The sequence below is a fragment of the Capricornis sumatraensis genome, chromosome 4 (genome assembly GCF_032405125.1).
Source record: "Capricornis sumatraensis isolate serow.1 chromosome 4, serow.2, whole genome shotgun sequence".
NCBI classification, from domain to species: Eukaryota; Metazoa; Chordata; class Mammalia; order Artiodactyla; family Bovidae; genus Capricornis; species Capricornis sumatraensis.
Genome location: NC_091072.1, coordinates 147,317,526 through 147,343,680, shown reverse-complemented (window position 1 = coordinate 147,343,680; position 26,155 = coordinate 147,317,526). Strand labels below are relative to the sequence as shown.

Below are 26,155 nucleotides of genomic sequence, written 5' to 3'. Positions count from 1 at the left end.
GTTGCAAAACTTCTTCACAATCTGACTGACAACGCCCACACCCCAACAGTTCTCTCAGGGTCACTTGAGATGCTGTCTTTTGAGTCTGAAGTCTTAAGAATTCTCACCAAATAAAACATAACTCTGAACTTTCAGGTTGTGACTGTTTTTAAGTGGACACCTTCATCTGTTTCCCTTTTCAGTCCTTTTTGACCCTCTTGTTGCCTGTCCTTCCCAAAGCAGACATGGAGACCACCTCACTATTTAGAAACTTTCCGCCTCCCCTGGCACCAGATAAAGGTCTCACCCTGACCCATTCCTCTTCCCCAACATGTAAGATGCAAGCATACGATTGGCAAGGCTCATTAGGTGTCAGTCAACATGTCTGTTGAACTCTGTGTGGCTGGGGCCATGCCTTGGGCCTGGTTCTATTGAGCCCAGGAAATTTCTCAAGAAGAAGGACAAGGAACTGGACAAGAGCCCCAGTAGCTCCTGCTTAGATTCTTGAGAGTCCAGTCACTTTCTCAAAAGCTCCACCAGGATGGAGTTTCCACTAATGCTCCAGTGCATGAAGCTGAGTGCTTTCTTAGACGGAAAATAAGAGGCCAAATGAATGAAAGAGAGTGGAAGTCCGTTATTCTCAAAGGCCCTTTCCCTTTGTGTGTTTCTCTCATTCAAGAGGCCAGACCTTGAGCTGGATATGAGGTCACTATTGGGCAGTGGAATGTGAGAAGGAAAGGACTTTGGCCCGGGGGCTGCAAGTTATAGATTAACATGGGGTGGGGGAGGGGGGACACAGAGGCAGGGTAAGTGGCCTGGGACAGGGACTGCTGACCTGGGACCATCTGGGGCTTGAAGGGGACACAGGCAAGAGGAATCTGGGACTCATGTGGTCCAGGAGGGGAGGGCGGCCCTCAGCTCTTCTCCGGCTATTTGACCTTCATGAAGACACACTGGCACACTGCTTCCCGTGCTGTCACTTCCTGGGGGCAGAGTAGGAATAATCAGGACAGGGAAGATTCTTACTTCTCACTCCACTTTCTCAAGTTTCTTGACCTCCACTGAATCCTTCAGGATACGTCAGCTGGAGTGTTTGATATATGCGGAACTGTATCCTTTTTCCAAACCCTCAACTTTCCACCCCAGAAGAAGGAAGGCAGCTGGTTAGGGAGCTGAAGCGGCTAAGTCTCCATGTCTCCGGTCATGATTTATGGACACGCATCTGACCTGCAGCCAGGGCCCACCATGGCCACTTGACTTCTTCCCCTCTCCACTCTTCCCAGGGCTCCCAAGTTCCTTCCTTGCCTTCTTTGGTGGGGGTCGGGCTGGAGTAGTAGACTTAGTTGATATGGGCAAGGGAATGGGTCCTAGCTGGAGGCCCCCCTCCCAGACACACCCTCATGCATCTCCTCTCCCAGTCTGCACCCCGCTCACCTGATGTAACATCTGTCCCTCCAGCCAGAGTCGCCAGCCCCGGTTAGGGACCTCTCCTTTCTGCACGCAAACCAGCTGCTCCTCTTCCCAGGTGACTATGGTCTACGGAGAAAGCAGGAATAAAGGAAGACTGGGGGGTGTTGCAGGGCACCCCAAATGCATCGCCTTACTCTGCTGGGCTGCCCCACCCCCTGCATCACAGCAGATGCTGTCTTGCTCCAGCCCCTTCCTCTGAGTGACTCAGCAAAACTCCCCTCCCCTCCCACTCCTAAAGGCCACTGGAAGGGGCCCCACACTGTGTGACAGTGACCATTTAGGTAGAGCGGGGATGAAGCAGGATAATCCCGGGGTTGGGGGAGATGAAATTGGAGGTTGGGTGATGAAGAATGGAGAATTTGTCCTGTGATACTTCTGGCTGACCCAGAGGAGACTTTGGGAAAGAAGGGAGATTGGTTGGGAGACAACCAGGGAATCTCTTTTCTCCTCTTTCTCAGTCTCAAGGGCAGCTGCAATGTCCTTGAGAATGAAGGGTCAACTCCCCAAATCAGAGCTGAGTGGACCAGAGCTAGGCATTCCAAGCAGCGTTATTTGGACCCCAATAGTCTATGTGTGTGCTTAGTTGCTCAGTCGTGTCTGACTTTCCATGATCCCATGGGCTGTAGCCCGCCAGGCTCCTCTGTCCACGGGACTTTTCAGGCATGACTACTGGAGTGGGTTGCCATTTCCTACTCTGGGGGATCTTCCCAACCCAGGGATCGAACCCCGGTCTCTTGTGTCTCCTGCTTTGGCAGGTGGATTCTTTATCACTAGTGCCACCTGGGAAACCCCAATAGGATAGACCCTACCCAAACCAGGAGTTCAGAATCCTATGCGTTTTTTTTTTTTTTCTCTTTTTTGGCCATACCACATGGTTTGTAGGATCTTAGTTCCCCAACAAGGGATGGATGGAACCCAGGCCCTCAGCAGTGAAAGCTCTGAGTCCTAACCACTGGACCGCCAGGGAATTTCCAAGGAGCTCAGGATCTTGATCGGTTAGAGGAGAGGTCAGTAGGTATTATATCTGTGATACCAACAAGACTGTTGGTGATGGGAGCAGAGAGGGAAGAGCTGAGTCTTCAAGGAAGGGAGTTAATTAGATTGGAGATGGGAACTTTCTAGCAAGAAAAGAAACAGAGGTAAGGAAGAAGAGTAGATAGTTGTGAGGGGGCTCTAACCTAGCGTTTTTTTTGTGGGGAGGCCCTTGGATGCTGTGTGGAACGTGTGGACCTTACCTGGAACATACCAGGTTGTCTGAAAGGGTTTAAGTCAGGGAGTGACATGGTCACTTTTACATTTTAAAAGTACTGTGGTTATGGTAGGCAGAGTGGATTAGAGGAGAGTCAAGAATGGGAACCAATTTGGGGCACCAGATGAGAAACGAGGGCCTGAAATAAGGTGGTGTTAGAAAAGCTAGGAAGAAACAGATGAAAGCCGTGTAAACAACTGATGCTCAATAGAAATGTAGTGAGTCCTAAATGCTAGCCACATATATAATTTTAAAAATTTCTAGTAGCCACATTAGAAAAGCAAAAAGAAACAGGTGAAATTAATTTTAGTATTATATTTTATTCAACCTAAAATATTATAATTTATCATATGTAATATTATATTATATATATTTCAACCTAAAATATTATAATATTTCAGCATGTAATCAATATACAATTTCTGAGGTGTCTTACACTCTTGTTTGGTATTGTCTTAAAAATCCAGTGTGTATTTCATACCGATAGCACATGTCAAATTTGGACCAGTTACATTTCAAATATCTATATACGGTTAGTAGCTGCCATATTGGACAGCGCAGAGCAGTTATAAAGGCTTCTTGACTAGTTACATGTGGTGCACATGTGCATACATGCATGTGTGTGTATGCATGCATGTGTTGGGAACACAGAGGTAAGGGAACATAAGGCAATAACTGTGACTCCCAGGCTTTGTTCCCGCTGGTTGTTGCCATTGATGGAGACAGTAAATATAAAGGCAGGAAGAGGTCTGTGTAGGAAGATAATGACTTTGGGTTTGACCTTGGGGCATGCAGATGGAAACATTTTGCAGGCAGTTGAAACTTGACCCTGGAGCTCAGGTGGCACCTCTGACTGGAGAGTTTGTGTCTAGAGCAGTTTGTAGATTTCATTGAACACACGGGTGTATATGCTTTAGCCCATGGATAGTACATAGACAAGAGGGAGAAAGTCAAGACAAGATGCTAGGGGATTGCAGCACTATTTGCAATAGCTAGAAAACAGAAGAAACCTAGATGGCCATCAACAGATGAATGGATAAGGAAGTTGTGGTACATATACACAGTGGGATATTACTCCACTATAAAAAGGAACACATTTGAGTCAGTTCTAATGAGGTGAATGAACCTAGAACTTGTTACACAGAGTCAAGTAAGTCAGAAAGAGAAAGACAATATTGCATATTCATGCATATATAGAGAACCTAGAAGGATAGTACTGATGATCCTGCTTGCAAGGCAGCAAAGGAGACACAGACATTTTGGACACAGTGGGGGAAGGAGATGGTAGGATGATTTGAGAGACTAGCATTGAAATATATATATTGCCATAAATAAAATAGACAGCCAGTGGGAGTTTGATGTGTTGAAGGGAACCCAAAGCAAGTGCTCTGTGACAATCTAAAGGGGTGGGATGGTGAGGGAGGTGGGAGAGGGGCTCAAGAGGGAGGAGACATATGTTTACCTAATGTCGATTCATGTTGATGTATGGCAAAAACCATCACAATATTGTAAAGTAATTATCCTCTAATTAAAAAAAAATGATACTAGGGGAACTAGGGTCTGCAGAGGAGGTCAAAAGGAACACGAAAGAAGCAGAAAGGACTGCACAGGAGCGGAGTTACAGAGGTTGAGAGAAGGGACTGTGGTGTCCACAGGGCCACAGGCTAGAGGGTGAGCACAGGCTTGCTCATTGGCCTGAGGGTCACCTGTTCCTGTTGCCCTTTTGGCTGGTGCTCAGAGTGGGCAGAGGAGACGCTGGAGAGAGTCGGGCGTGGGTGGGTGACATTAGCGGTCTGTTATCCCAGGGCAGGCTGCTGTGGTCATCGTTTCTTCTTGCTGCGACAGGTCATTTTATTTCACCCCCAGTTGTTAAGAGCCCCCATGCTCATCCACAGCCCCTTCCTACAGGCCTGAGAAAAGACACCTGGCATTTGCGTCCATCCACGATCCTCAGGTCCTCCTCAAACTCCACTCCCACCTCGAATTTCAGAATGTAGTTCCGGAAGGTGCTGAGGGTCTTCACTGTCATGTGGTTGCCCTGCTGGTCAATCTCCTTGTCAGGCTTGAGCAGCAGGGCGATCTTCCGCAGAGCCATGTTGACATCTGTGGGGACCATCTCTGAGCAAGGGTCTGAGCGAGTGTCCTTTTAGCGGGCCAGGGGCTTCCCCACCCGCATCAGCAGCCCAGGACTGGGATCATCCCCTTGTCCGGGTCTGGGACTGTGGATTTACTCTCTCCTAGCAATGCCCCTGGCTAGAAAAGGAGCCCAAGTCAGGTGCCAGCACCCCCTACCCCCAGCCTGTCTATGATGTCCAGACCCCAGCATCACCCCTTCCTCAATGGATTGGAGGCAGGAAGAGAGAGGGGAAGAGGGGAGTGAAAGGGTTGAGAGGGGTGAGGCCATTACTCAGAGCTTGCAGGTAGTCCTCCAGGTTCTTCTGGGAGACAAAGCGGTAGTAGCCGGTGAGGTTGGGAGGCATGGTCCAGGCTGGCGAAGGTGGAAGTCAAGATTTCAGGAGAATGTGAGACACTGGGGGAGGATGAAGGGAGTGTCGTCTGACAGGTGGGGCTGGGAGTCTCCCAGCCAGGCTCTTCACACACTGAGGCTGCCTGTGTAAGGTCCTAGCTGCCAGGGTTTTTATAGCGCTGGGGGCCCTGCTGCAATAAGAGTTCCTGTCAGACTTTCTCCCTCCTTCCCCCATGATGAGCATGAGGCTGGTGTCCGCAGCCCCAGAGAGGGGCAGGGGACTTGGCAAGGCTGTGCCTGACCTCGGCTTTTCCTGAGGAAGGAACCTGGACCAGGACTGGGGGCTGTCAGTCAGGCAACACTTGAGCCTTTCCGAAGGTCAGTTCTGGCTTCCAGCCCAAGTGTGGAAGGCTTGGAAACTATCCGAGGCCCCCGGGGGCAGACTCCCCGGGGAGGGAGCCGACCTTACTGGATGGCGGGGAGGGAACTTTCGGACTCACCCAAGGATGAGTTCTAACAATATCTCACCTGAGATCCTGGGGCTGGCTCAGGGATCCCAAAAGGTATGAAGGGGAGGAAGGGGTGGGGAAAAAAGTGAAGACAGCCAGCTGGCCAGGAGTTCCAGTGAAGAAAATCCTCCAGCGCTGGCCCCCACAGCTTCGTCACACAGCTCTGCTGAGCTGGGGCCACGACGCTGGAGTTCAGGACCCTGTCCTGCAGGACCGTGAGGAGGGAAGCATAAAAACTGCAGAGGGGGCTGTCTGAGTTGCTGAGTTCAAAGTCTGGAGCAGAAGGTGAGGGAGGAGTTTGGCTGGCTGTTCTGGAGAATTCTACACTCTTTGGCTTGGGACCCAGGGATTTCCCCTCTCCCTCTGGAGTCGTGGATGGCACCATCAGCTACCCTCATCCCCAGGCCTTGCACAGTCCAAGCTTCCCAGATGTATTCCCTTGCAGGCGGAGGTTGTGTGCTCTAGCCCTACCCTCCCCCCTCCCCACCACACTACACCGCACTCTTCTCTGCCTCTCAGACCTACCAACTTTTCTGGCTTCTGAACCAACTAGGCTGGTTTGGGTAAACATGGTTTAAGATGAGAAATTTGGGGAGAGGGAGGCAGGCAGGGTAGACAGCAGGAAAAAATTCCACCTGGTGGTGAACTGTCCCGACAGGTGCGTGGGGTGGGTGGGGGAGGTGGGGCACAGACATCTCGCTTTTCCTCGGGTCCCAGAGCTCGGTCCACCGACTTGCTGACCACCCCTTGGCTTTCTCAGAGACTCGGGGCTGGGACCTGAAAGGCTAGCATCTCTGGGGCTCAGGTTGTGGGTTTTACTTGGCGGTTCCCGGGAGGCACCCAGCAGGGTCCTGCTGATGGAATGGGCTGTGAAAAGAGGTTAATGCAGAGTTGTTGGTGGGGTGGTGGTGGTGGTGGGGTGACGTGGATACTTGTGCCTCCTCGCCTCCCTCACATCTCCGTTTGACGTCTCCTCTTCCCACCCCCGGGCTTCTAGCTGCGCGATCCTCTCCCTGTCCCTCTTTTTCCCCACCTTCTCTACGGCTTTCCAGCTTCCTCCCCAGCCCCCGCAGTTCCCTTGCTCCCCCAAATTGCAGTCAGGGGAAAAAGCCCTAACACACCCTCCCGCCCCTGCTCCCCAGTCCCATTGGCTCCCTCCCGCCCTGCAGCACCTGGCCCCCCCAGCCACCCGATTGGCCAGCGGCCCCATCAATCCGCGCCTGGCCGTGCTGACGTCATCCTGCAGTAGCGGGGATGGGGTGGGAATGAGAGAGAGAGAGTGAGGACGCCCGGCTCCAGAAGGAGCAGCAGCCACTGCCGGTTCCCCCTGCTCAGCCGCCCAGGTTGGGGTCTGCCCGGGTCTGCCCTATGGACTAGGGTGGGCGGCAGGCTCCTTTCCGTCTCTGCCCTGCTCTCTGCCCTCTCCCCTCCCCTCTTCGGAGAGCCCCTACATCCCTTGCCCAAGGTGGAACAAGCAGGGCTCCGGGCTCTGGGGGCGAGCAATCGGGGCCCTGCCCTGCCTACACCACGCCATGACCCCCCTGCTGTTTCCCCTCTTGGTGGCCTCCCTGCTCCCCTCCAGCTCCTGTAACAAAGGTGAGTGTGGGGGTGGGGGCACAGAGGGAGGGGGTCTCAGGCCCCGCGATGTGGGGGTCCAGGCGGGCAGGCGCCCTTTAAGGCTCCCTGGAACACGACAGGTGGTTCTTCGCACCATCCCCCTTTCCATCCATTTTCTCAGACCTGTCCCCTTCTCTTCTCGCTGGCATCCCCAGAACCTCTCTCTGGTCCCTCCTCTCTGGTCCGTCTCTACCCATGTGCTTCTGTTGCTCCCAGGTTGGTCCCCATTCCCATCCTGGGGTCTGTATCTTCCCCTCCACCCCACCCCCCTCACCATTGCTCCCTGCTGGAGCGATCTCGGGTCTCAGAAGGACCTGTCCCTGAGGGGGGTGATGGACCTCTCTGGGCGGGTCCCCGTTTCACGGGGTGTGTCGGCGCTGAGGGTGTGTGGCCACATCCATCTGGTCCCTCTCCATCTCATCCCGGGGAGGAACTGTTCCCATAGTTCAGCAATTCGGAGCACGTATGTGTTGGCGTGTTCCTCTGCATCCATCCCCTTCCGCCTGCATACACGGCTGGGCTGGGGGTTACCAGAGCTGCCCTCTCTGGCAGGCGGCTGATAAATTTAGCTGGGTGAGGCTGTTAGAGGGGCCAGGAGAGAGGGAGCGGATGAGGGCCAAGGGTTTAGGTAGGTGAAGACAGCAGGAAAGGGCAGAGGTGTGTGTGTGTGTGTGTGTGTGTGTGTGTGTGTGTGTGTGTGTGTGTCGGGGTGCTAATGAGTGGGGAGAAGGAGAAGGGAGGTGAAGTGTGGGAGGGGATGAGCAGCGGCTGGGCCAGGGTCAAGGTGGAGGCAAAGGAGAGGGAGAGAAATCAGGAAGAACAGGTGAGGAGAGGGTGAGGGGAAGAGCTCAGGAGGGAGGAGGCAGGGAGTCCAGGAGTCAGTGAGAGGAGATGGACACAAGGAGAGAGTCGGGCCAAGAGGAAGGAAGTGGGGAGACCCAGGGAGAGAGGGCAGGGCGAGGGGCAGTGGTGAGCTGTGTGCAGCCTCTCCACCTTCAGCTCAGTCTCTGACCTCAGTGGGCTTCTTAGCCTCTCGACACATCCTGTGCTGCCTTCTAGGCACCATCTGCGGCTTTCTCCTCTGCCCCTAGGGAAGGGGGTTGTGGTGGTCCTCAGAGAGGAAGGGGCAGGCATACCAGATACCAGAAGGCTTTGGGGGTGTCACTGGAGGAAAGAATGGAACTCGGGATTTCTCGCTCACCATGACAAGCTGGGGATGAGTGTCCTTTGGGTGATTCAGTTTCTCTCTGATGATAAGTCTGCAGGTCTCAATGATGGGCCCTTGTGGGTGTGCTTTGGGAGCCTGGCGCTTTGGCTTGATGGGATTCGATAGAGCAGGCAGTGGAAGTTGGGGTTGGGGGTGATGTAGAGGGGGATGGAGCCCACTGAGCCTTCCCCAGAGCCCTGCAGGGGCGAGTGGGCACTTGGTCCTGGGAGGAGACGGGACTGAGTTGAGTCTGGTAGTGGTTGAGGAGACATGGAGGCTGAGTGGGTTGCACTCCTGTCGTGGATTAGCCGGTGGTTGAAGGGAACAGGGGTGGGATAGGCGAGAATTAGGACTCAGCCATGACTCTATAAGAAGGGGGTTCAGGGCGTGTGGGGTTTGGTGGCCTTCTGGGGGACATAGGAGTCAGCTGGTTATGATTATGAGTGTGTTCTTTTGGGTGTGAGGGCGAGAAGCAGGGAGGGGATTTGTCGAGTTTCTAGGCCAGTTCGATAATCCCTGAGGATGCCAGCTCTGCTGGGCCCCGTCGTTTGGCATTGATTCCTCTGCTCCATCCCTGCCCCTCTCTGTCCCCCTCCCTCTGGCCTATATATCTCCCTTCTCCCTTCTCTCCTCTTTCCTCTCCTCTGGAAGAATGACCTTAGGATGGGGCTTAGCCAGGAAGAGAAGGGAACAGGACCAAAGTGGGGTGGTGGTCGTGGTGGAGAGGATCAACAACCAGGACCTCAGGAAACGTCTAGTCTTCTTTTCCTAATCTCCACTCTGCCCTTAATCTATCCCTTCCCTTTCCCAGGGCCCTCTAATGGCCCATTGCTGCTCCCTGGAGGCCCAGCGTCCACACTCCAGCACTTGAAATGCCCAAGAAAAGTCTCCATCCTCTGACCAGGTTTCCCAGGGGAGATGGCAGGACCTCTTCCTCCCCACAGGGCAGGCTGTTGCCATGGAAACTGTCTATCCAGTGACCTCTGACTCCTTTCATGGCTGATTTCTTGCCCTCAGCCCTTCCCCCTGCGGGCGCTTCTGCAGGGGCTGAACAGGGTGGCGAGCCTGGAGTGTGCTGTCTAGGTCAACAAGGGTTGTGAGGTTGTGGAGGGCCAGCTCACAGGTGCTTCCTCTGCTCTTCCTGGGGGTGGGGTCAGCCAACAAGCACAAGCCATGGATTGAGGCAGAATACCAAGGCATCGTCATGGAGAATGACAACACGGTTCTGCTGAACCCACCGCTCTTTGCCTTGGACAAGGATGCTCCCTTGCGCTATGCAGGTCAGTGGGGCTGGGGCAGGGCAGGGTGGGTGGGACAGAGAGAAGTGGGCGGGAGGGCAGGGGCAAGGGAGGAAGGGGTAGGTCCTGGGAGGGAGAGCAGTGAGGACTTGGGCAAAGTGGAAGAAGGAGGCTCCAGGAGGGAACCGGGTGATGGTGAAGAGCAGTGGCACAGTGAAGGGAGTCAGAGGAGGATGTGGGCAGGCAGGGGTTAACACATCCAGATTTTGCCAGCTCTCAGAGCTGGTGGCTCAGAGGTTGTTGCTCAGGGAACCTGGGGTTGGAGTGAATGTTCGATAATTAATGCTTTTCCACGTGCAAGAAAAGGACTGGGTCTGGGAGGAGAGGTGAAGTGGGGGCCTGAGGGGAGGTCAGCGAGTGATGGAAGGAGACCCTGGAAGTGGAGCAGGAACCTCATCCTTGCCCCCCCACACCCCCCTGCCCCCCGGCCAGGTGAGATCTGTGGCTTCCGGCTCCATGGGTCCGGGGTGCCCTTTGAGGCCGTGATCCTGGACAAGGCGACCGGCGAAGGGCTGATTCGGGCCAAGGAGCCGGTGGACTGCGAGGCCCAGAAGGAGCACACCTTCACCATCCAGGCCTACGACTGTGGAGAAGGCCCGGACGGGGCCAACACCAAGAAGTCCCACAAGTGAGGACACCCTGCCCCTGCCCTTGCCCTCTGCTGCAGGTCCCCCCACCACGACCAGGCCCCTCACTTCCCTCTGTCCTCACCATCTTGACGATCTATCCCCTCCCCTCTCTGTTCATGGGGTTTAGGAGCCTTCAGCCAAGGGGGACAGGAGCATGTGGTGAAGCTCAGTGGGACCAGTCTGGGCTCCGTCTCTTTTGACCGTGGACAACTTCTCAGACTTTCTGGATTTGCTTTTCCTTGTCTGTAAAATGGAGCAATGATGATGCCTGCTTCTTCAGGTCACTGTGAAGATGAAAGGAGATGGTTTGTGTCAAAAGCAGGCACCGTGGTGCCTGCCAGTTGGGAAAGGATTCAGTGCACAGAGATAGGATGCTAAGAGAGTGAGGAGGAGGATGGCACCTCAGTACAGCCCCAGATTCCTTCCCACTGCCCAGCGCTGTGTGCACCACACTCACACACAGAACGTGCACTGTGCACGTGCACAGCAGTGGGTGAGAGTGGGCAGGAAGGAGGCTGGGACCCGGGACTCCTACCTCTGTCTGCCCCCAGCTCACATCTCACTTGAGAATGGTGGGAAGGTGGGTGGTCAGGACACCGGGGCCACTGTGAGGCGCTGGATATAAACTGCTTTGCTTGATGACTCAATTTCCCATTTGGAGATAGGACCTTTGCCTCTGGGCTTTGGGTGCTTGGATCTGGGCTGGGGGCAAGGCTCAGCATGAAGGGTTTAGCCCCATCCCCACCTTCTCTGCTTGCCCGATGGGGGCCGGAGTGGGGAGTGGCCACAGCTCACTGCACACATCAGATGACTTGAGACTCTGGTACAAAACCACTTCCCTGAATATGTATGTGTGTTTAGTTGCTCAGTTGTGTCCGACTCTGCAGCCTCATGGACTGTAGCCCCCCAGGCTCCTCTGTCCGTGGGGTTCTCCAGGCAAGAATACTGGAGTGGGTTGCCATGCCCTTCTCCAGGGGATCTTCCAGACCTAGGGACTGAATCTGTGTCTCCTGCTTCTCCTGCATTGCAGGCAGATTCTTTACCGCTTAGCCACTGGGGAAGCCACTTCCCTGAATATGGTTGGTTTTATTTTGGCATTTACTCTGTATCTGCCTTGATTGGACCTGACTTTGTGAAAAAACAACCTGCCAGATTCAGAATCCTGTCTCATGCATCTTGCCATCCTATCCTTTAATATTCTGTACAGAAGTCATCAAAACCAGCCACTGATGGCCCCCAGGGTCATTCTTACCCTGTACATCAGTCACCCTTTCTCCTGAGGTTCCTCTCCCTTTGTGGTACCTCGTACCCCTGAATGGGGGACGGATGAACGTGACCAGGCTCTGGGTCACCCTGGTTCCATCTCCTTGGCTTCCGGTGTGGATTCCCATCGGGGGCTGACTCTTCCTTCTTCTCTTCCTGCTCTGGTGCCTGCAGGGCCACTGTACATGTGCGGGTCAATGACGTGAACGAGTTTGCCCCGGTGTTTGTGGAGCGGCTGTACCGGGCGGCAGTGACCGAGGGGAAGCTGTATGACCGCATCCTTCGGGTGGAGGCCATCGACGGCGACTGCTCCCCTCAGTACAGCCAGATCTGCTATTACGAGATCCTCACGCCCAACACCCCCTTCCTCATTGACAATGACGGTGAGTCCAGCCCCTGCCGCCCCAGCTGCTCAACCCTGGGTGCCCACATCCCTCGTGATGCCCCGGGGCTGTGCCCTCCACTTGTTCTGCCCCTCACCTCCTTATTCCTCACCCTGCTTCCCAGGTATGGAACTCCTTTCCCCAGATTCCTTCCTGCCTGCTTCAGGCTGCCTAATTCACGTGCCCTAAAGTTAGCTCCTGAGTCCTCCCCCGGACTTCCGCTAGTGCCCTTGACCCTCTCTGTCCCCCACCCCAGGGAACATTGAGAACACAGAGAAGCTACAGTACAGTGGTGAGAAACTCTACAAGTTCACGGTGACGGCTTATGACTGCGGGAAGAAGCGGGCGGTGGACGATGCTGAGGTGGAGATCCAGGTGAAGCCCACCTGTAAACCCAGCTGGCAAGGTGAGGAGCTATGCTTTGGGGCCCATGATCCATCCTTCACCTTGGTCTCCTTCTTCCTCCCTTCTGACAACCACAGGGGCCAGGCTAGGAGCTGGGGAGGGATATTTGGGGGGCCACCTGATGTGAAGAGTTGACTTATTGGAAAAGACCCTGATGCTGGGAAAGATTGAGGGCAGGAGGAGGAGGGGACGACAGAGGATGAGACAGTTGGATGGCATCATTCATTCAATGGATATGAACTTGGGCAAACTCCGGGGGACGGTGAGGGACAGGGAAGCTTGGTGTGCTATACAGTCCATGGGGGTGGACATGACTAAGCAACTGAACGACAGCATTTGGGGGGGTGGACTTGTAGCTGTCTCCCCTGGCTGGCCATTTTCTTAGGAACCCAAGGCCATCAGCAGAATGGGTAGGAGGGGCTGCCTTAACCGGCTCTGCTCCACTGCCTGCTCCCTCTCACCCCTGCAGGCTGGAACAAAAGGATTGAATATGCACCAGGCGCCGGGAGCTTGGCTCTGTTCCCTGGTATCCGCCTGGAGACCTGTGATGAACCTCTCTGGAACATTCAGGCCACCATAGAACTGCAGACCAGCCATGTGGCCAAGGGCTGTGACCGTGACAACTACTCAGAGCGTGCACTGCGGAAACTCTGCGGTGGGTGTGATCCCTTTGTGGCCCTCCCCCCATCCTCCCTGCCTGTGCCCATCGCCCATTCCCCCAGCCTTTTCCTGACCCTCCTCTACCTCTCTTAGGAATCTGTCTTGGGATTTCCCTAGCAGTGCCGTGGTTACGACTACATGCTTTTCGTTGCAGAGGGCGCAGGTTCAATCCCTGGTTGGGGAACTAAGATCTTGCAAGCCATGCCGTGCCACCAAAAACAAAAAGAATCTGTTTTACATCTTCTTTTGCCCATCCATAAGTGGAGTGAAAGTTGCTCAGTTGTGTCCAGCTCTGTGCGACCCCATGGACTTTACAGTCCATGGAATTCTCCAGGCCAGAATACTGGAGTGGGTAACCTTTCCCTTCTCCAGGGATCTTCCCAACCCAGGGATTGAACCCAGGTCTCCTGCATGGCAGGCGGATTCTTTACCAGCTGAGCCGCAAGGGAGGCCCACGAATACTGGAAGTGGGTAGCCTATCCCTTCTCCAGTAGATCTTCCTGACCCAGAAATCAAACTGGGGTCTCCTGCACTGCAGGCGGATTCTTTACCAACTGAGCTATTAGGGAAGCCCATCCATAGATGTATATATATCAGAGCTTCCCAGGGAGCACTAGTGGTAAAGAGCCCACCTGCCGAAGCAGGAGACATAAAACAGACTCAGGTTCGATCCCTGGGTGGGGAAGATCCCCTGGAGGAGGGCATGGCAACCCACTCTAGTATTCTTGCCTGGAGAATCCCATGCACAGAGGAGCCTGGTGGGCTGCAGTCCATGGGGTTGCAAAGAGTTGGATACGACTGAAGCGACTTAGCATACCACACACTGTATCTATGGGGGTTGTGGCATGTGGTTGTCTCTTGTGGCCCAAAGAGCACATAAACATGTGGTTGGCAAAGATGCATGATTATGGCCCAAGAAAATCACCAGATAAAATACAGAACAATGGCAGGGAGCTATGAAGAGCTGGAGGAGCTGAGGTCACTGGAGAGCTGTTCCTAGCCCTTCCTTTCTCATCTCTGAGAGGCCAGAGGAGGTGGTGACAGTAGCTCTAGGGGGTCTTTTCCTGCCTGCATCCCGTCCCCCATCTGCCGCCTCTCGGCTCCAACACCTGTGCCTCTGGGGCTCCTGCAGGCGCGGCCCCCGGGGAGGTGGATCTGCTGCCCATGCCCGGCCCCAATGCCAACTGGACGGCGGGCCTCTCGGTGCACTACAGCCAGGACAGCAGCCTCATCTACTGGTTCAACGGCACCCAGGCGGTGCAGGTGCCCCTGGGGGGCGCTGCAGGGCTGGGCTCCGGGCCCCCGGACAGCCTCAGTGACCACTTTACCCTGTCCTTCTGGATGAAGCATGGTGTCACTCCCAACAAGGGCAAGAAGGAAGAGGAAACCATCGTGTGTAACACCGTCCAGAACGGTGAGCCTTGCTCGGGGCACCTGTCTAAGTGTGGAGAGGACTGGCTTCGTGTCCGGCCTCTGTCACTGTCCAGTCGGTGGCCATGGGTGGGTCATTTCTCTCTCCCTTCGTATGTAAGATAGCAGTGCTGGGTTTCACAGTCCAAGCAGGACGAGCTGAGATCCTACTGCTCTCTGCGTGATGGGACTGCTCACCGCCCTTCTCATTTGTAGCTGCCCGATCGCCTTGCATCCCCTGTGTAGTAGACTACCTCCCCAGTCTGCTCCCTGTAAAGCCCCCTATCAGAATGGAAGAGGCTGAGTAATGCTGTGCCCCGTTCTTTCCCTTCCACCACCACCCTGGCCTCCTCCTATAAGGGCTTGTGAACTCCAGCCTCGAGGACCCCCTTCCCTCTATGGCAGGAGGGTGTCCCTCTCCAGGGGGCTCAGCTTTGACCTACTCTTTCATTTCTGCCTCTTCTTGGAGCTCATTTCTCTTGATCTGAAAAGGATCACTACCCATGAAGTTTGTATTAACCAAAGGAGCAGTAAAGATCTGGGTAGGAGCAGGCTGGTCGCTGTCTCCCCTCAGCCAATCAGAGTGCCTGAGAAAACCCCAACACTGAACTCTGTGTATGTGTGTGAGTCTCAGAGAGAGCTGGAGAGAGAGTGACAGATCCTGAAGAATTAGAGAGACAGAGAGAACCTGAAGGAATAAAGGAATAAAGAGAATCCAGGGAGCCCTCCTTTCTGGCGCTTTGAATCTGTTCTTGCCTCCAGTGCTGTGTTTGACTCCTGTCCCCATCCTCTGCCCCCAGAGGATGGCTTCTCTCACTACTCACTGACTGTCCACGGCTGCAGAATTGCCTTCCTCTACTGGCCTCTACTTGAGAGTGCCCGGCCAGTCAAATTCCTCTGGAAGCTGGAGCAGGTGAGGCTGGAGCCAGGCTCATGGGAAAGCTGGGTGGGTGTAACTTGCTTTCAGGGGAGGAGGTCCTAGGGCAGGGCTGGGCATTTTCTGGGTTGCCCTGTGTCCCTTTTTTCAATCTCCACTTTCAGTTCCTGACTATTCTTACATCCCCCTGCCTTCCACCCCAGCTCCATTCTCTGGTTCTCTTTTCTGAAGGCTTGTCTCCTGCAGAAAGCACTCCTGGGTTAAGAGCAAGTAGGGAACAAATTACTACTAGCCCCAAACCAACCAACCATCCATCTCCTCTTGTTTTATTTCATCTCTTTCTTATCTGGAAACTTAGCAGTGTGGATTCTGAACTCTCAAGCAGTTAGCATGTTGTAATCAAGGAAATAAGTAACCTAGGGTACACAGATTGGTTTTGGCTTCCCTGATGGCTCAGATAGTAAAGAATCTGCCTGCAATGCAGGATACCTGGGTTTGATCCCTGGTTTGGGAAGATCCCCTGGAGAAGGGAACAGCTACCCATTCCAATATTCTTGCCTGGAAAATTCCATGGGCAGAGGAGCCTGGCAGGCTACAGTCCATGGGACTGCAAAGAGTCAGACACAATTGAGCGACTGAACACATATATGTATATAAATCCTCACTATTATTCATGAAAGGATAAATAAAATGAGCAAAAAAAGAAAAAAGAAAAATCTCTTGAGCTAACAGTTGCAGCCTCTTCTTTATTCATCTCCAAGCTGACCACAGGGACCATAGGGACTAATTGAGTTTCCATCTCCTTCTGTTTTTCTTGTAAGCCCTGGTGGACTGGCTGAGTAAGCAAATGGCTGAAAAAAGGCAGGATGTGGAAGAGAGAGAAGGGGGAATGAAAACCCACAAACTCAATAACTGAGGGCTACCTGCAAAAGTTTCTGTTTTCTGAGGCACTCTTTTAAAGAGATAGTCTGCTGTCTGCTTCTTGATCTTTCCCCCGCATTGCTAATATTGGTAACATTCCTCTTCCTATTTTTGCTTTATTTATCCTTATTTATTCAACAGAGATTTAGTAAATACAAGTACCCTGCCGTTCTGCTAGGTTATGGGGATACAACGCAATCTAAGATGGAACGAAATCTCTGCCTTCATTGAGTATACATTTTAGTTGGGGAGATAGATTTTTAAAAGTAAGAAGACATGTAGTAAGAGCTTCCCTGGTGGCTTAGACAGTTAAGAATCCACCTGCAATGCAGGAGACCCAGGTTCGATCCCTAGGTTGGGAAGACCCCTTGGAGAAGGGAATGGCTACCCACTCCAGTATTCTGGCCTGGAAAACTCTATGGACAGGGAAGCCTGGTGGGCTACAGTCCATGGGGTCGTAAAGAGTCAGACATGACTGAGCAACTAACGCTTTTACTTTTCAGACATAATAAAAAAGATAAGTTGTGCTAATGCTCTGAAAGAAGAAGCAAGGAACCAAGGTAGAGAATAGGAGGCAAGGAGAGGGGAAGTCATCTCAGACTGGATGTTCAGGGAAGGCCTGATGGAAGCGAAATGTAAGCTCATCCTGAAGAATCCAGGCAGACGGAAGAGCAGATGGAAAGGTCCTGAGGCAGAAAAGTGTCCAGCATGGTCCAAGCATGGAAAGAGGGCCAGGAAGTTAGGGCACAGTGAAAAGGGCAGACACTGGATTTGAGGCTGGCGAGTTGGGCAGTGATCAGGTGTAAGGTGGACTTGGTTAGCTAAAGTCATTTGGATTTTGTGCTATGAGAGATGGGAAGTCTTTTGAAAGGTTTATAGCTGGGATGTGGCCTGATCAGACTCACATGTTAAGAAGATCCTTTTGAATATGTATAATTACTTTATTTTGCTGTACACCTGAAACTGGGGCTTCCCTGGTGGTTCAGTGATAAGGAACCTGCCTGCCAGTGTAGGAGACGTGGGTACAATCCCTGGGTAGGGAAGAACCCCTGGAGGAGGAAATGGCAACCCTCTCCAGTATTGCCTGGAAAATCCATGGACAGAGAAGTTTTGCAGTCCATGGGTCTGCAAAAGAGTTGGACACGACTTAGGGACTAAATAACATCACCACCTGAAACTAATGCAACATTGTAAACCAACTATTCTCCATATTAAAAAAAAGAGTTCTAAATTTTGAAGGCGTTGCTCCACAAATTTAGGATGTATTTCTCAATTAAAGATAAATTTCTGTTGCAAAAATATTAATAATTTTTCTAATTATGCATCTGAAAAGATTGGTTACAAGTAATGTATTTAATTTGCAATCTATGATTTTTCAATAATTGTCATTTATATCTGGGAACGTTTGTGAAGTGAGGAGAATCCAATCTTCTCAAGAATAATGACTTGTTAGTGAATACTGTTTGACAACATTAAATTTGGTAGTGATTTAAACACTGGAAAAAGGAAGGCAATCCCTTTAGGAACTACGGGAGGAGGATATAAGAGAGAACTGAGTGCAAGTGCTCAGATGAGGGTGTTGCAACAGTACACATGGAAAAGGTTGGGAGGACTCCCCTGGTGGTGGAGTAGTTAAGACTTTGCCTTCCAGCACAGAGGGTGCAAGTTCCATCCCTGGTGGAGAAGCTAAGATCCCGCATGCCTTGGGGCCAAAACACCAAAACATAAAACAGAAACAATGCTGTAAAATTCAATAAAGAGTTAAAAAATGATCTACATAAAAAACAGTCTAAAAAGGAAAAAAAAGAAAGACTGAGGATGGGTATGATGTGTGGAAATGGAGACGGAGGAAGACTGCACGGAAACCTATAGCTGTTAGTTCTGTCTGGACTCGGGATGTGCAGCACCTGCCAAAGGACACAGTGGTGCTCCTCTTAGGAATGTTGGTGGAGTTAAAGGTTTATGGAAAGAGTGGAATTTTAGGTAGTTTACGTATGAGGTTGAGCCTGATCCATTCTGGGCAAGGATTCCTTGAGCTGGGTTGGCAGCAATTCACTAGCAAGCCCTGTTGATAGACCAGGGAACATGAAGGGCTGTCTCCTGCCCCCCAGGGGGTGGGGCAGTGCCTGGGGCTCCTTCCTGGGGATGCAGTACCCAAGGGCTTCCTTCCTTTCCCTGTTCCCAGGTCTGTGATGACGAGTGGCACCACTATGCTTTGAATCTCGAGTTCCCCACGGTCACACTCTATGCAGATGGCATCTCCTTCGACCCTGCCCTCATCCACGACAATGGTCTCATCCACCCGCCTCGAAGGGAGCCCGCGCTGATGATTGGGGCTTGCTGGGCTGGTAAGTACCCCCGCCTCAACACTGAGCTTCTCCACGGAGGCGCTCATGGTAGAGGTGCCGAGTGGTTGGTGAAGGAGCAAGGGCAGCTTGACCTTATGACCTCGTCTCCCTGAAGTTGGGCAGGGAGGCTGGGAAAGCTCTCCGCTGGAGGAGACCACCGCCCCCTGGTCTCCTGCCGGCAGGACTAGTCACCCCCTCTGACTCGGCCATCACCAGCATCTCACTTTCTGTGCCTGCAGCCGCTTCATACTTTGATCTGTCCCCATCAAGATTTCACAGCCTTTTCCTCTGCTGGAGGACAGTAACCCTGCAGAGAGTCAGCAACCTTCCAACTTTTAAGCTGTTCCTTTCATTTTTTCCTTCTGGGATGGGGTGTGTGTGTGTGTGTGTGTGTGTGTGTATGCGCACGTGAATGTGGTGTGTGTGTGTCGTATGTCATATGTTTGTGTATGTGGTATGTCTAAGTGGTGTGTATGTGGTATGTGTGTATGTGGTGTGTTTGTGTGTGTGGTGTATGTGTACACGTGGTATGTTTATGTGTGTAGTGCATGTGGTTTGTGTGTATAGTGTATGTGGGGTGTGTCTGTATGTAGTATGTGGTACGTTCATGTATGTGATGTGTCTAAGAGGTGTGTATGCACTGTGTGTATGTGGTATGTGTGTATATGGTATGTTTGTGTGTGTGGTGTGTCTAAGTGGTGTGTATGTACTGTGTGTATGTGGTATGTGTGTATGTGGTATGTTTGTGTGTGTGGTGTGTCTAAGTGGTGTGTATGTACTGTGTGTATGTGGTATGCTTGTGTGTGTGGTATATGTGTACAGGTGGTGTGTGTATGTGTGTAGTGCATGTGGTTTGTGTGTATATTGTGTGTGTGGTGTATCTGTGCATAGTCTGTCATATGTTTGTGTATGTAGTGTGTATGTATCTAGTATGTGTGTGTGTGGTGTATTTGTATATGTGGTGTATGTATGTAAGTAATGCATGTGGTTTGTATGGTGTGTGTGTGTTGGGGGGGGTACCAGAGTCCTTGTGTTTCCTCAGCAGCATATCTGGGTTTTGTCTACAACAGAGGCCTGAGATAACCTCAGACAAGACAAAAGAAGGGTTGGGACTCAGTTAGAGGTTCAAGTCCACATGGCCGGGGGCAGCCCCCGGAAGACCTCCCCCACCTCTCTGTCGGTCTGGCCCCGGCATCCCTGAGCTCACTGGTGCTCTTTCTCCCCCAGAGGAGAAGAACAAAGAGAAGGCAAAGGGAGCTGACAACAGTACGGATGCCACAGCAGGTACTTGTGTGAGACCTGGAGGCCTGCAGAGCTCGCATCTCAGCCTGGCGCTCTGGGCTCCGCATCCGCACGGTCCAACCCGGCCTTGCGCTTCACCGCCTCGCGCGCCACCGGGGTTACAGCCTCCGAGCAGCGTGGCCAGGCGGAGAGAGTGCAGCCGGATGGAGCCGGCTGGGAGCCGGTGTCCTCTTGTGTCCACAGAATGACATCCAGGGTTCCCGCGCTGGCTTTCCGCGTGGCAGAGCACAGGGGGCAGGAGATGGCCACGCAGCCGGGAGAGCTGGGCATCCCTGAAGCTCCCACGCATCCCTGCCGGCGCCCCCCGCATGCACCGCGGAGACTCCTTCGCTTACTCTCCTCTTTCTCCTTGGGTCTCTTTCCTCCCTTTGGTCCTGCTTTCCTCCTTCTCTTTATCCTGGAAGCCTTTCTCATTCTGTGGCTTCTATTTTTCGCCTTCCGTCCCCCTCTGCCCGGGTTTTTATTTTGTCTTCTCCCTCTCCCAGTCCCCCCTTAGCCTCCCTTGCCTCTCATCCATCCTTCTTTTAGCCCTACCTGGCTCCTTTCTGTCTTCTTTCTCCAGCTTGCTGCTCTTTCTCTGTCTTGTCCTCAGCCTCCTCTACCTGGGGCCTCCTCCGCCCTGCCCTGTCACCTCTCACCTCCCGTCCACCCCTGTGTTCCTGCCCTAGGAGACCCCTTGCCGACCCACCACTACTTCCACGGCTACCTGGCTGGTTTCAGCGTGCGCTCAGGCCGCCTGGAGAGCCGTGAGGTCATCGAGTGCCTCTATGCATGTCGGGAGGGGCTGGACTATAGGGATTTCGAGAGCCTGGGCAAAGGCATGAAGGTATCGGCCCTTCCTCTGGCCCCCTCCCTCTGGGCATGCTCCCTGTCCCCACCCCGCCCCACCCCACCCCCTCGGCTCCCTTCCTCTCCGTCCTGCTCTCAGCCCTGTCTGTGTCTGGGGCCCAGGTCCACGTGAACCCCTCGCAGTCCCTGCTCACCCTGGAGGGGGATGATGTGGAGACCTTCAACCATGCCCTGCAGCATGTGGCTTACATGAACACTCTGCGCTTTGCCACGCCTGGCGTCAGGCCCCTGCGCCTCACCACTGCCGTCAAGTGAGTGTCTGGTGGGTGGGCAAGTCACAGAGCCAGACAGTGTCAGAACTCTTTGGCCTTAGATGCCATTGACAGCTAGGCACATAATGCATCCCCTCCCCTCTGGTTTTAGGGATGGAAAACTGACCTGTCCAGTTGCCACAGCAATGCAGCAAGAAGAGTCTGGACTAGACTCAGATTTTTCAGCTATGAGTTCATTACTCTTTCCACTTGTTAGCTCAGATGGTGAAGAATCCACCTGCAATGCAGGAGACTTGGATTCAACCCCTGGGTCGGGAAAATCACCTGGAGTAGAAAATGGCAACTCACTCCAGGATTCTTGCCTGGAAAATCCCATGGACAGAGGATCCTGGCGGGCTACAGTCTATGGGGTCACAAAGAGTCATACATGACTGAGCAGCTAACACATACTCTTCCCACCAAAGCACACTTCCAGCATTTAGGAGTTTTAATCTCTGTATCTCTGTGCTGACATGTGAAAGGGGACAGAGGAGGGTCCTGGACTGGGCGCCAGGAGTGGTGGTTTGATTGCTCAGTTGTGTCTGACTCCTTTGCAACACCATGGACTCAACCGCCAGGCTCCTCTGTCCATGGGATTTTCCAGGCAAGAATACTGGAGTGGGTTGCATTTCCTTCTCTAGGGATCTTCCCGACCCAAGGATTGAACCCATGTCTCCTGCATTGGCAGGCAATTCTTTACCGCTGACCCACCCAGGAAGCCCTTAAGTATATTAGTTATTTAAGAATACAGATTGATTGAGGGGTCATGAAAACACAAGAGTTATAGATACAGAGTTTTTACTTACTAGCTTTTTTAGTACTGAGAAAGTGCCATCAAACAGAGATACAATAGAATCTAACTCATGGAATTGTTGTGAGAGTAAACAATACTGAGTTCAGATCAAATGCCAGCAGAGTGCCTGTTCTGCACACTTAATGAAAGTGAAAGTGAAATTGCTCAGTCACGTCTGACTCTTTGTGACCCCATGGACTGTAGCCTACCAAGTTCCTCTGTCCATGGGATTTTCCAGGCAAGAATACTGGAGTGGGTTGCCATTTCCTTCTCCAGGAGATCTGCCCGACCCAGGGATTGAACCCGGGTCTCCCACATTGTAGGCAGATGCTTTACGGTCTGAGCTACCAGGGAAGATTATTACCTGAAGGCATTTTCACCACTTATTTTTTTAATATAAATTTATTTATTTTAATTGGAGGCTAATTACTTTACAATATTGTATTGGTTTTGCCATACATCAACATGAATCCGCCACGGGTATACACGTGTTACCTGAAGGCATTTTCACCCTTTATGCTTGTAGGGAAGTTTTAAGAGCTACTGCCCTCTAGTGGGAGCATCACACAATGGAGGGGTCAGGGTTTCTGGGTTCCCTTCTCCCCTGCTCTGCCTCAGTTTGTCCAAAAGCTGTCTGAAGAGAAGCATCTCTGACTTGCCCTTATCCTGGCAGGAACAGGTTTGGAGAGAAGGCTGTGAGCCCCGGAGAGTGATGGGCATGGTTGTCAAGCCTCCCAGTTGAAGCTGTGGAAGACGGGGCCGGGTTTGGGGAATAGGGTATAGTCCTGGTGTGGAGCTGAAGGCTATGGGCAGATGAGTTCTCGTGGACAACGATCAGTGCTCAGGATGGGCCCCGCCAGGTTCCAGTGAGAACTCTAACTGTTAAAGGGCTCTCACCCAGCTCTGAAGGTGCCAAGGTCTTCATCCCTCAGAGACGAAGAATTGATCTCATCTCTTTCACAGGCTTAGGGGCCATGTCAGAGGGAGGGCTCTGTCTTCTGGCTTAGGATGGAGCTTTGCAAGGGGCAGCCCCACAAGGCGGGAGTTGATGCCCTGTCTGTTGACTGGCTCATCTGGATTATTCTGACCTATTGGGCTTCCCTGGTGGCTCAGAGGTTAAAGTGTCTGCCTCCAATGTGGGAGACCCAGGTTCGATCCCTGGGTCGGGAAGATCCCCTGGAGAAGGAAATGGTAACCCACTCCAGTATTCTTGCCTGGAGAATCCCATGGACAGAGAAGCCTGGTAAGCTACAGTCCATGCGGTCGCAAAGAGTTGGACACGACTGAGCGACTTCACTCACTCATTACCTTGGCAGGTAATCTGGATTACTCTGACCTATTACCAGGGAAGAGGCTTATCTGAGGGTTGGGAACCTGAGCTCTTCCTTTAGTAGAGGGGTGGGGCCTTCTTCCTTTGTGAGGTTAAGAGGGAGGGAGGTCTCATTTTTCCATTTCAGGGTTTCCATGCGGTTAGTGCTACACTAACACCTCACTGAGGGGCTTCCCTGGTTGCTCAGCTGGTAAAGAATCCTCTTGCAATGCAAGAAACCCTGGCTCCATCCTGGGTGGGGAAGATTCCCTGGAGAAGGGATAGGCTACCCACTCCAGTATTCTTGGGCTTCCCTTTTGGCTCAGATGGTAAAGACTCTGCCTGCAATGTGGGAGACCTGGGTTCGATCCCTGGGTCGGGAAGATTCCCTGGAAGAGGACATGGCAACCCACTCCAGTATTCTTGCCTGGAGAATCCCATGGACAGAGGAGCCTGGTGGGCTACAGTCCACGGGTCCACAGAGTCAGACACGACTGAGCACTTTCACATGCAACTGTTCAGTCAATGTAGGTTTTCCCTAAGTTTTTTTTTTTTTTTATCTTCCTGGAATTCTTGGAAAGCCCATCTCCTCATGGCATTGACCACTGAACAGATGGCTACCACATCTTTTTTTCTAGCTCTGTTCGCTCTCCCTAGCTCTTGAATTTCTATGTGCTTGCTATAATCTCTGTCTGGGAAGTTCTGTCCACACCTCAAACAAACGAGCTAAAGCTTAATAATGAACTTCAGTGCCTGAACCAGCCCTGCCCCTGAATTCTCTGCCTCAGTGGCGGTGTCTCTGTCCTTGCAGTCACCCTGGCTTGCAGCCTCTGACCTGCCATGGAGCCTCCCTATGTTTATGCGCCACCCCCGTCAGTCATCTGGTCACCCAGACCCCTCTGCACCCGTGTCTGGTATCTGCTTCCTCTTTCCCCATGTCTGTGTTATGGCTCCAGCAGGCTGTCATGCCCACTCCTCTGGCCTCTTGAGATAGCCTCCAAACTGGTGACTGTCTAGTATTCTAACTTCAGTTCCACCTCCACCCAAAGGCTAGGTTAGTGATCCGAAATCCAAATGTCCATCCTCACACTTCCCTGCTGAAGAAGACATCTGTGGTTCCCTCCTGCCGCTCACAAGATTGCGCTCGGAGCCCTGAACCATCTGTCCCAGCCTTTCCTGCTTCGTGTTCCTCTACTCCCCTCCATGTGCTCCGCACCATCCACTCGAGGGTCAACTTTCTACTTCCTTCAAAGGCTGGGTCGCTTGCTGCTTTTTCCCAGTATTCTTATGCTCCCTGACCAAATACCCCACTCCCATCTCAGCCAGAATAACCTCTCCCACTTTGAACGCTCTGGGTTATGCATGTGCTCTATTTATGTGATGGTGACCACATTGGCTCTTGTTTGAAGGTTTGTGTAGAAATTCTAATTTCTCGACCAGATCATCAGTGCCAGGGCCAGCCCCCTGGTCTCCTTTGGGTCTCCTTTGGAACACCCATCCCAGTGGGAAGGTCTGCTGGAGGCCAGCCCCTTGGTCCCCTTTGGCCCCCTTTTGGATCACCCATCACAGTGGGAATATCTGCTGGAGGCTGTGCTTCCGGAGTCAGCTGGGCTTATTTCCCAGGAGGCGTTGATGGGGTCTCTCTGGGACTGTGTGGACTGTCTCAGGCCCTGCTCCTTAGGAACTCAGCAGGTTGTGGGTTTGGTTCCTTCAGGGGCTCTGCATTCATTGTATCCGCTGAGGTTACGCCTTCTCCCTTTTGGCTCCAGTAGTCAAGCTGGATTCACTCAGTAACAAAAATGACAATCTTTTTAGAAAAATAATTTCCCTTAGCTGAGGCAGGTGGACCGCAAGCCCTGCTCTGGAATTGCCACCTCCCCTGTGAAAGCTGCATGTTCAAGGGGGCACTTTTTTTTTTTTTTTCTGCACCATGCAGCTTGTGGGATCTTAGTTCCTCAACCAGGGATTGAACCCAGGTCCACGGCAGTGAAAGTGCCAAGTCCTAACCACTGGATCGCCTGGGAATTCCAAGGAGACACTTCTTTATAAATAAATTCGATTTGTGCAAACCCAGGTTTCACATGGTGGCTGTGGGTTAGTGGAAAGGTGTGTACTTGGAATGAGAAGAATGGGTTCAAGCCTGGACTGGGATGCATATTTCTTATGTGGCCAAGATGCTTGACCCAGGAGCTTTGGCTTCTGCTCCTTCTTCCAACAGCAGTGAAAGAAGGTTAAGTGAAAACATATGGGCAAAATGCTTCACAGTGCAGCAAGTGCTCTGGGGATAACCCTCAGATTGGCTGGAGGAGATCCTGGGAGTGTGTTCTGGAGTGGCTGTGATGTTGGTTGCTCAGGACTTAGTGCTCTTGGGAGGCTTTGTCTGGCACCAAGGCCAGAGAGGCTTCATGGGATGGTGGATGCGGTCTGAGATGGTCAGATTAGCTTGCCTACCAAAGAGTGTTTCTCTGGTGCTGGACCAAATGAGTGGAAGATACACCTGGGAGGAGGATGTCCTTTTTTTTTTTAATTGTAGTTGATTTACAGTGTTGTGTTAGTTTCTGCTGTACAGCAATGTAATTCATTTATACGTATATATACATACCTTTTTAATATTCCTTTCCATTATGCTTTATCATAGGATATTGAACCTAGTTCTCTGTGCTATACAGTAGGCCCTTGTTTTTTATCCATTGTATATATAAAAGCTTACATCTGCTAATCCCAGCCTCCCACTCCATCCCTGCCCCAACCCCCTCTCCCTTGGCAACCATCAGTCTGTTCTCTGTGTCCATGATTCTGCTTCTGTTTGACAGATAGGTTCATTTGGGTCATATTTCAGACTCCACCTATAAGTGATGTGCATGCGTGCATGCTCAGTTGCTTCAGTTGTGTCCAACTCTGCATGACCCTATGGCCTATAGGCCTCCAGGCTCCTCTGTCCATGGGATTCTCCAGGCAA

At 52.4% G+C, this 26,155-nt stretch overlaps 2 protein-coding genes across 3 annotated transcripts in view; one reads left to right on the top strand and one right to left on the bottom strand.

Moving 5' to 3' along the window:
* Window positions 1-291: 291 nt before the first annotated feature.
* Window positions 292-5,896, bottom strand: RBP5 (retinol binding protein 5). 2 transcript variants are annotated; one of them, XM_068970459.1, is made up of 5 exons: window positions 5,694-5,896; window positions 5,106-5,186; window positions 4,623-4,801; window positions 1,414-1,515; window positions 298-962 (listed from the first exon to the last, which is right to left on the bottom strand). In XM_068970459.1, the coding sequence occupies exons 2-5, from the start codon at window positions 5,176-5,178 to the stop codon at window positions 909-911; spliced, it is 408 nt and encodes a 135-aa protein (XP_068826560.1). In that variant the 5' UTR covers window positions 5,179-5,186; window positions 5,694-5,896; the 3' UTR covers window positions 298-908. The 2 variants fall into 2 exon arrangements, with proteins under 2 accessions (XP_068826561.1, XP_068826560.1); XM_068970460.1 differs by lacking the exon at window positions 5,694-5,896 and having other exon boundaries at window positions 292-962; window positions 4,677-4,801; window positions 5,106-5,306.
* A 1,166-nt stretch (window positions 5,897-7,062) lies between these two features.
* CLSTN3 (calsyntenin 3) overlaps window positions 7,063-26,155 on the top strand; it is a 30,168-nt gene continuing 11,075 nt past the window's right edge. The window contains exons 1-12 of the mRNA XM_068970535.1: window positions 7,063-7,270; window positions 9,656-9,778; window positions 10,229-10,424; window positions 11,863-12,071; window positions 12,328-12,477; window positions 12,946-13,131; window positions 14,269-14,550; window positions 15,347-15,459; window positions 18,530-18,692; window positions 19,920-19,976; window positions 20,663-20,820; window positions 20,946-21,094. Coding sequence (XP_068826636.1) covers window positions 7,207-7,270; window positions 9,656-9,778; window positions 10,229-10,424; window positions 11,863-12,071; window positions 12,328-12,477; window positions 12,946-13,131; window positions 14,269-14,550; window positions 15,347-15,459; window positions 18,530-18,692; window positions 19,920-19,976; window positions 20,663-20,820; window positions 20,946-21,094 — 1,850 coding nt within the window. The 5' untranslated portion in view covers window positions 7,063-7,206. The remainder of the gene's footprint in view (window positions 7,271-9,655; window positions 9,779-10,228; window positions 10,425-11,862; window positions 12,072-12,327; window positions 12,478-12,945; window positions 13,132-14,268; window positions 14,551-15,346; window positions 15,460-18,529; window positions 18,693-19,919; window positions 19,977-20,662; window positions 20,821-20,945; window positions 21,095-26,155) is intronic.

Excerpts from the sequence above, each read along its gene's own strand:
- RBP5 (XM_068970459.1), bottom strand. The coding sequence starts at position 5,178 with ATGCCTCCCAACCTCACCGGCTACTACCGCTTTGTCTCCCAGAAGAAC. Across the intron at positions 4,802-5,105 it reads GGACTACCTGCAAGCTCTGA|ATGTCAACATGGCTCTGCGG; the intron begins GTAATGGCCTCA and ends TGGTCCCCACAG. Across the intron at positions 1,516-4,622 it reads TGGATGGACGCAAATGCCAG|ACCATAGTCACCTGGGAAGA; the intron begins GTGTCTTTTCTC and ends CTTTCTCCGTAG.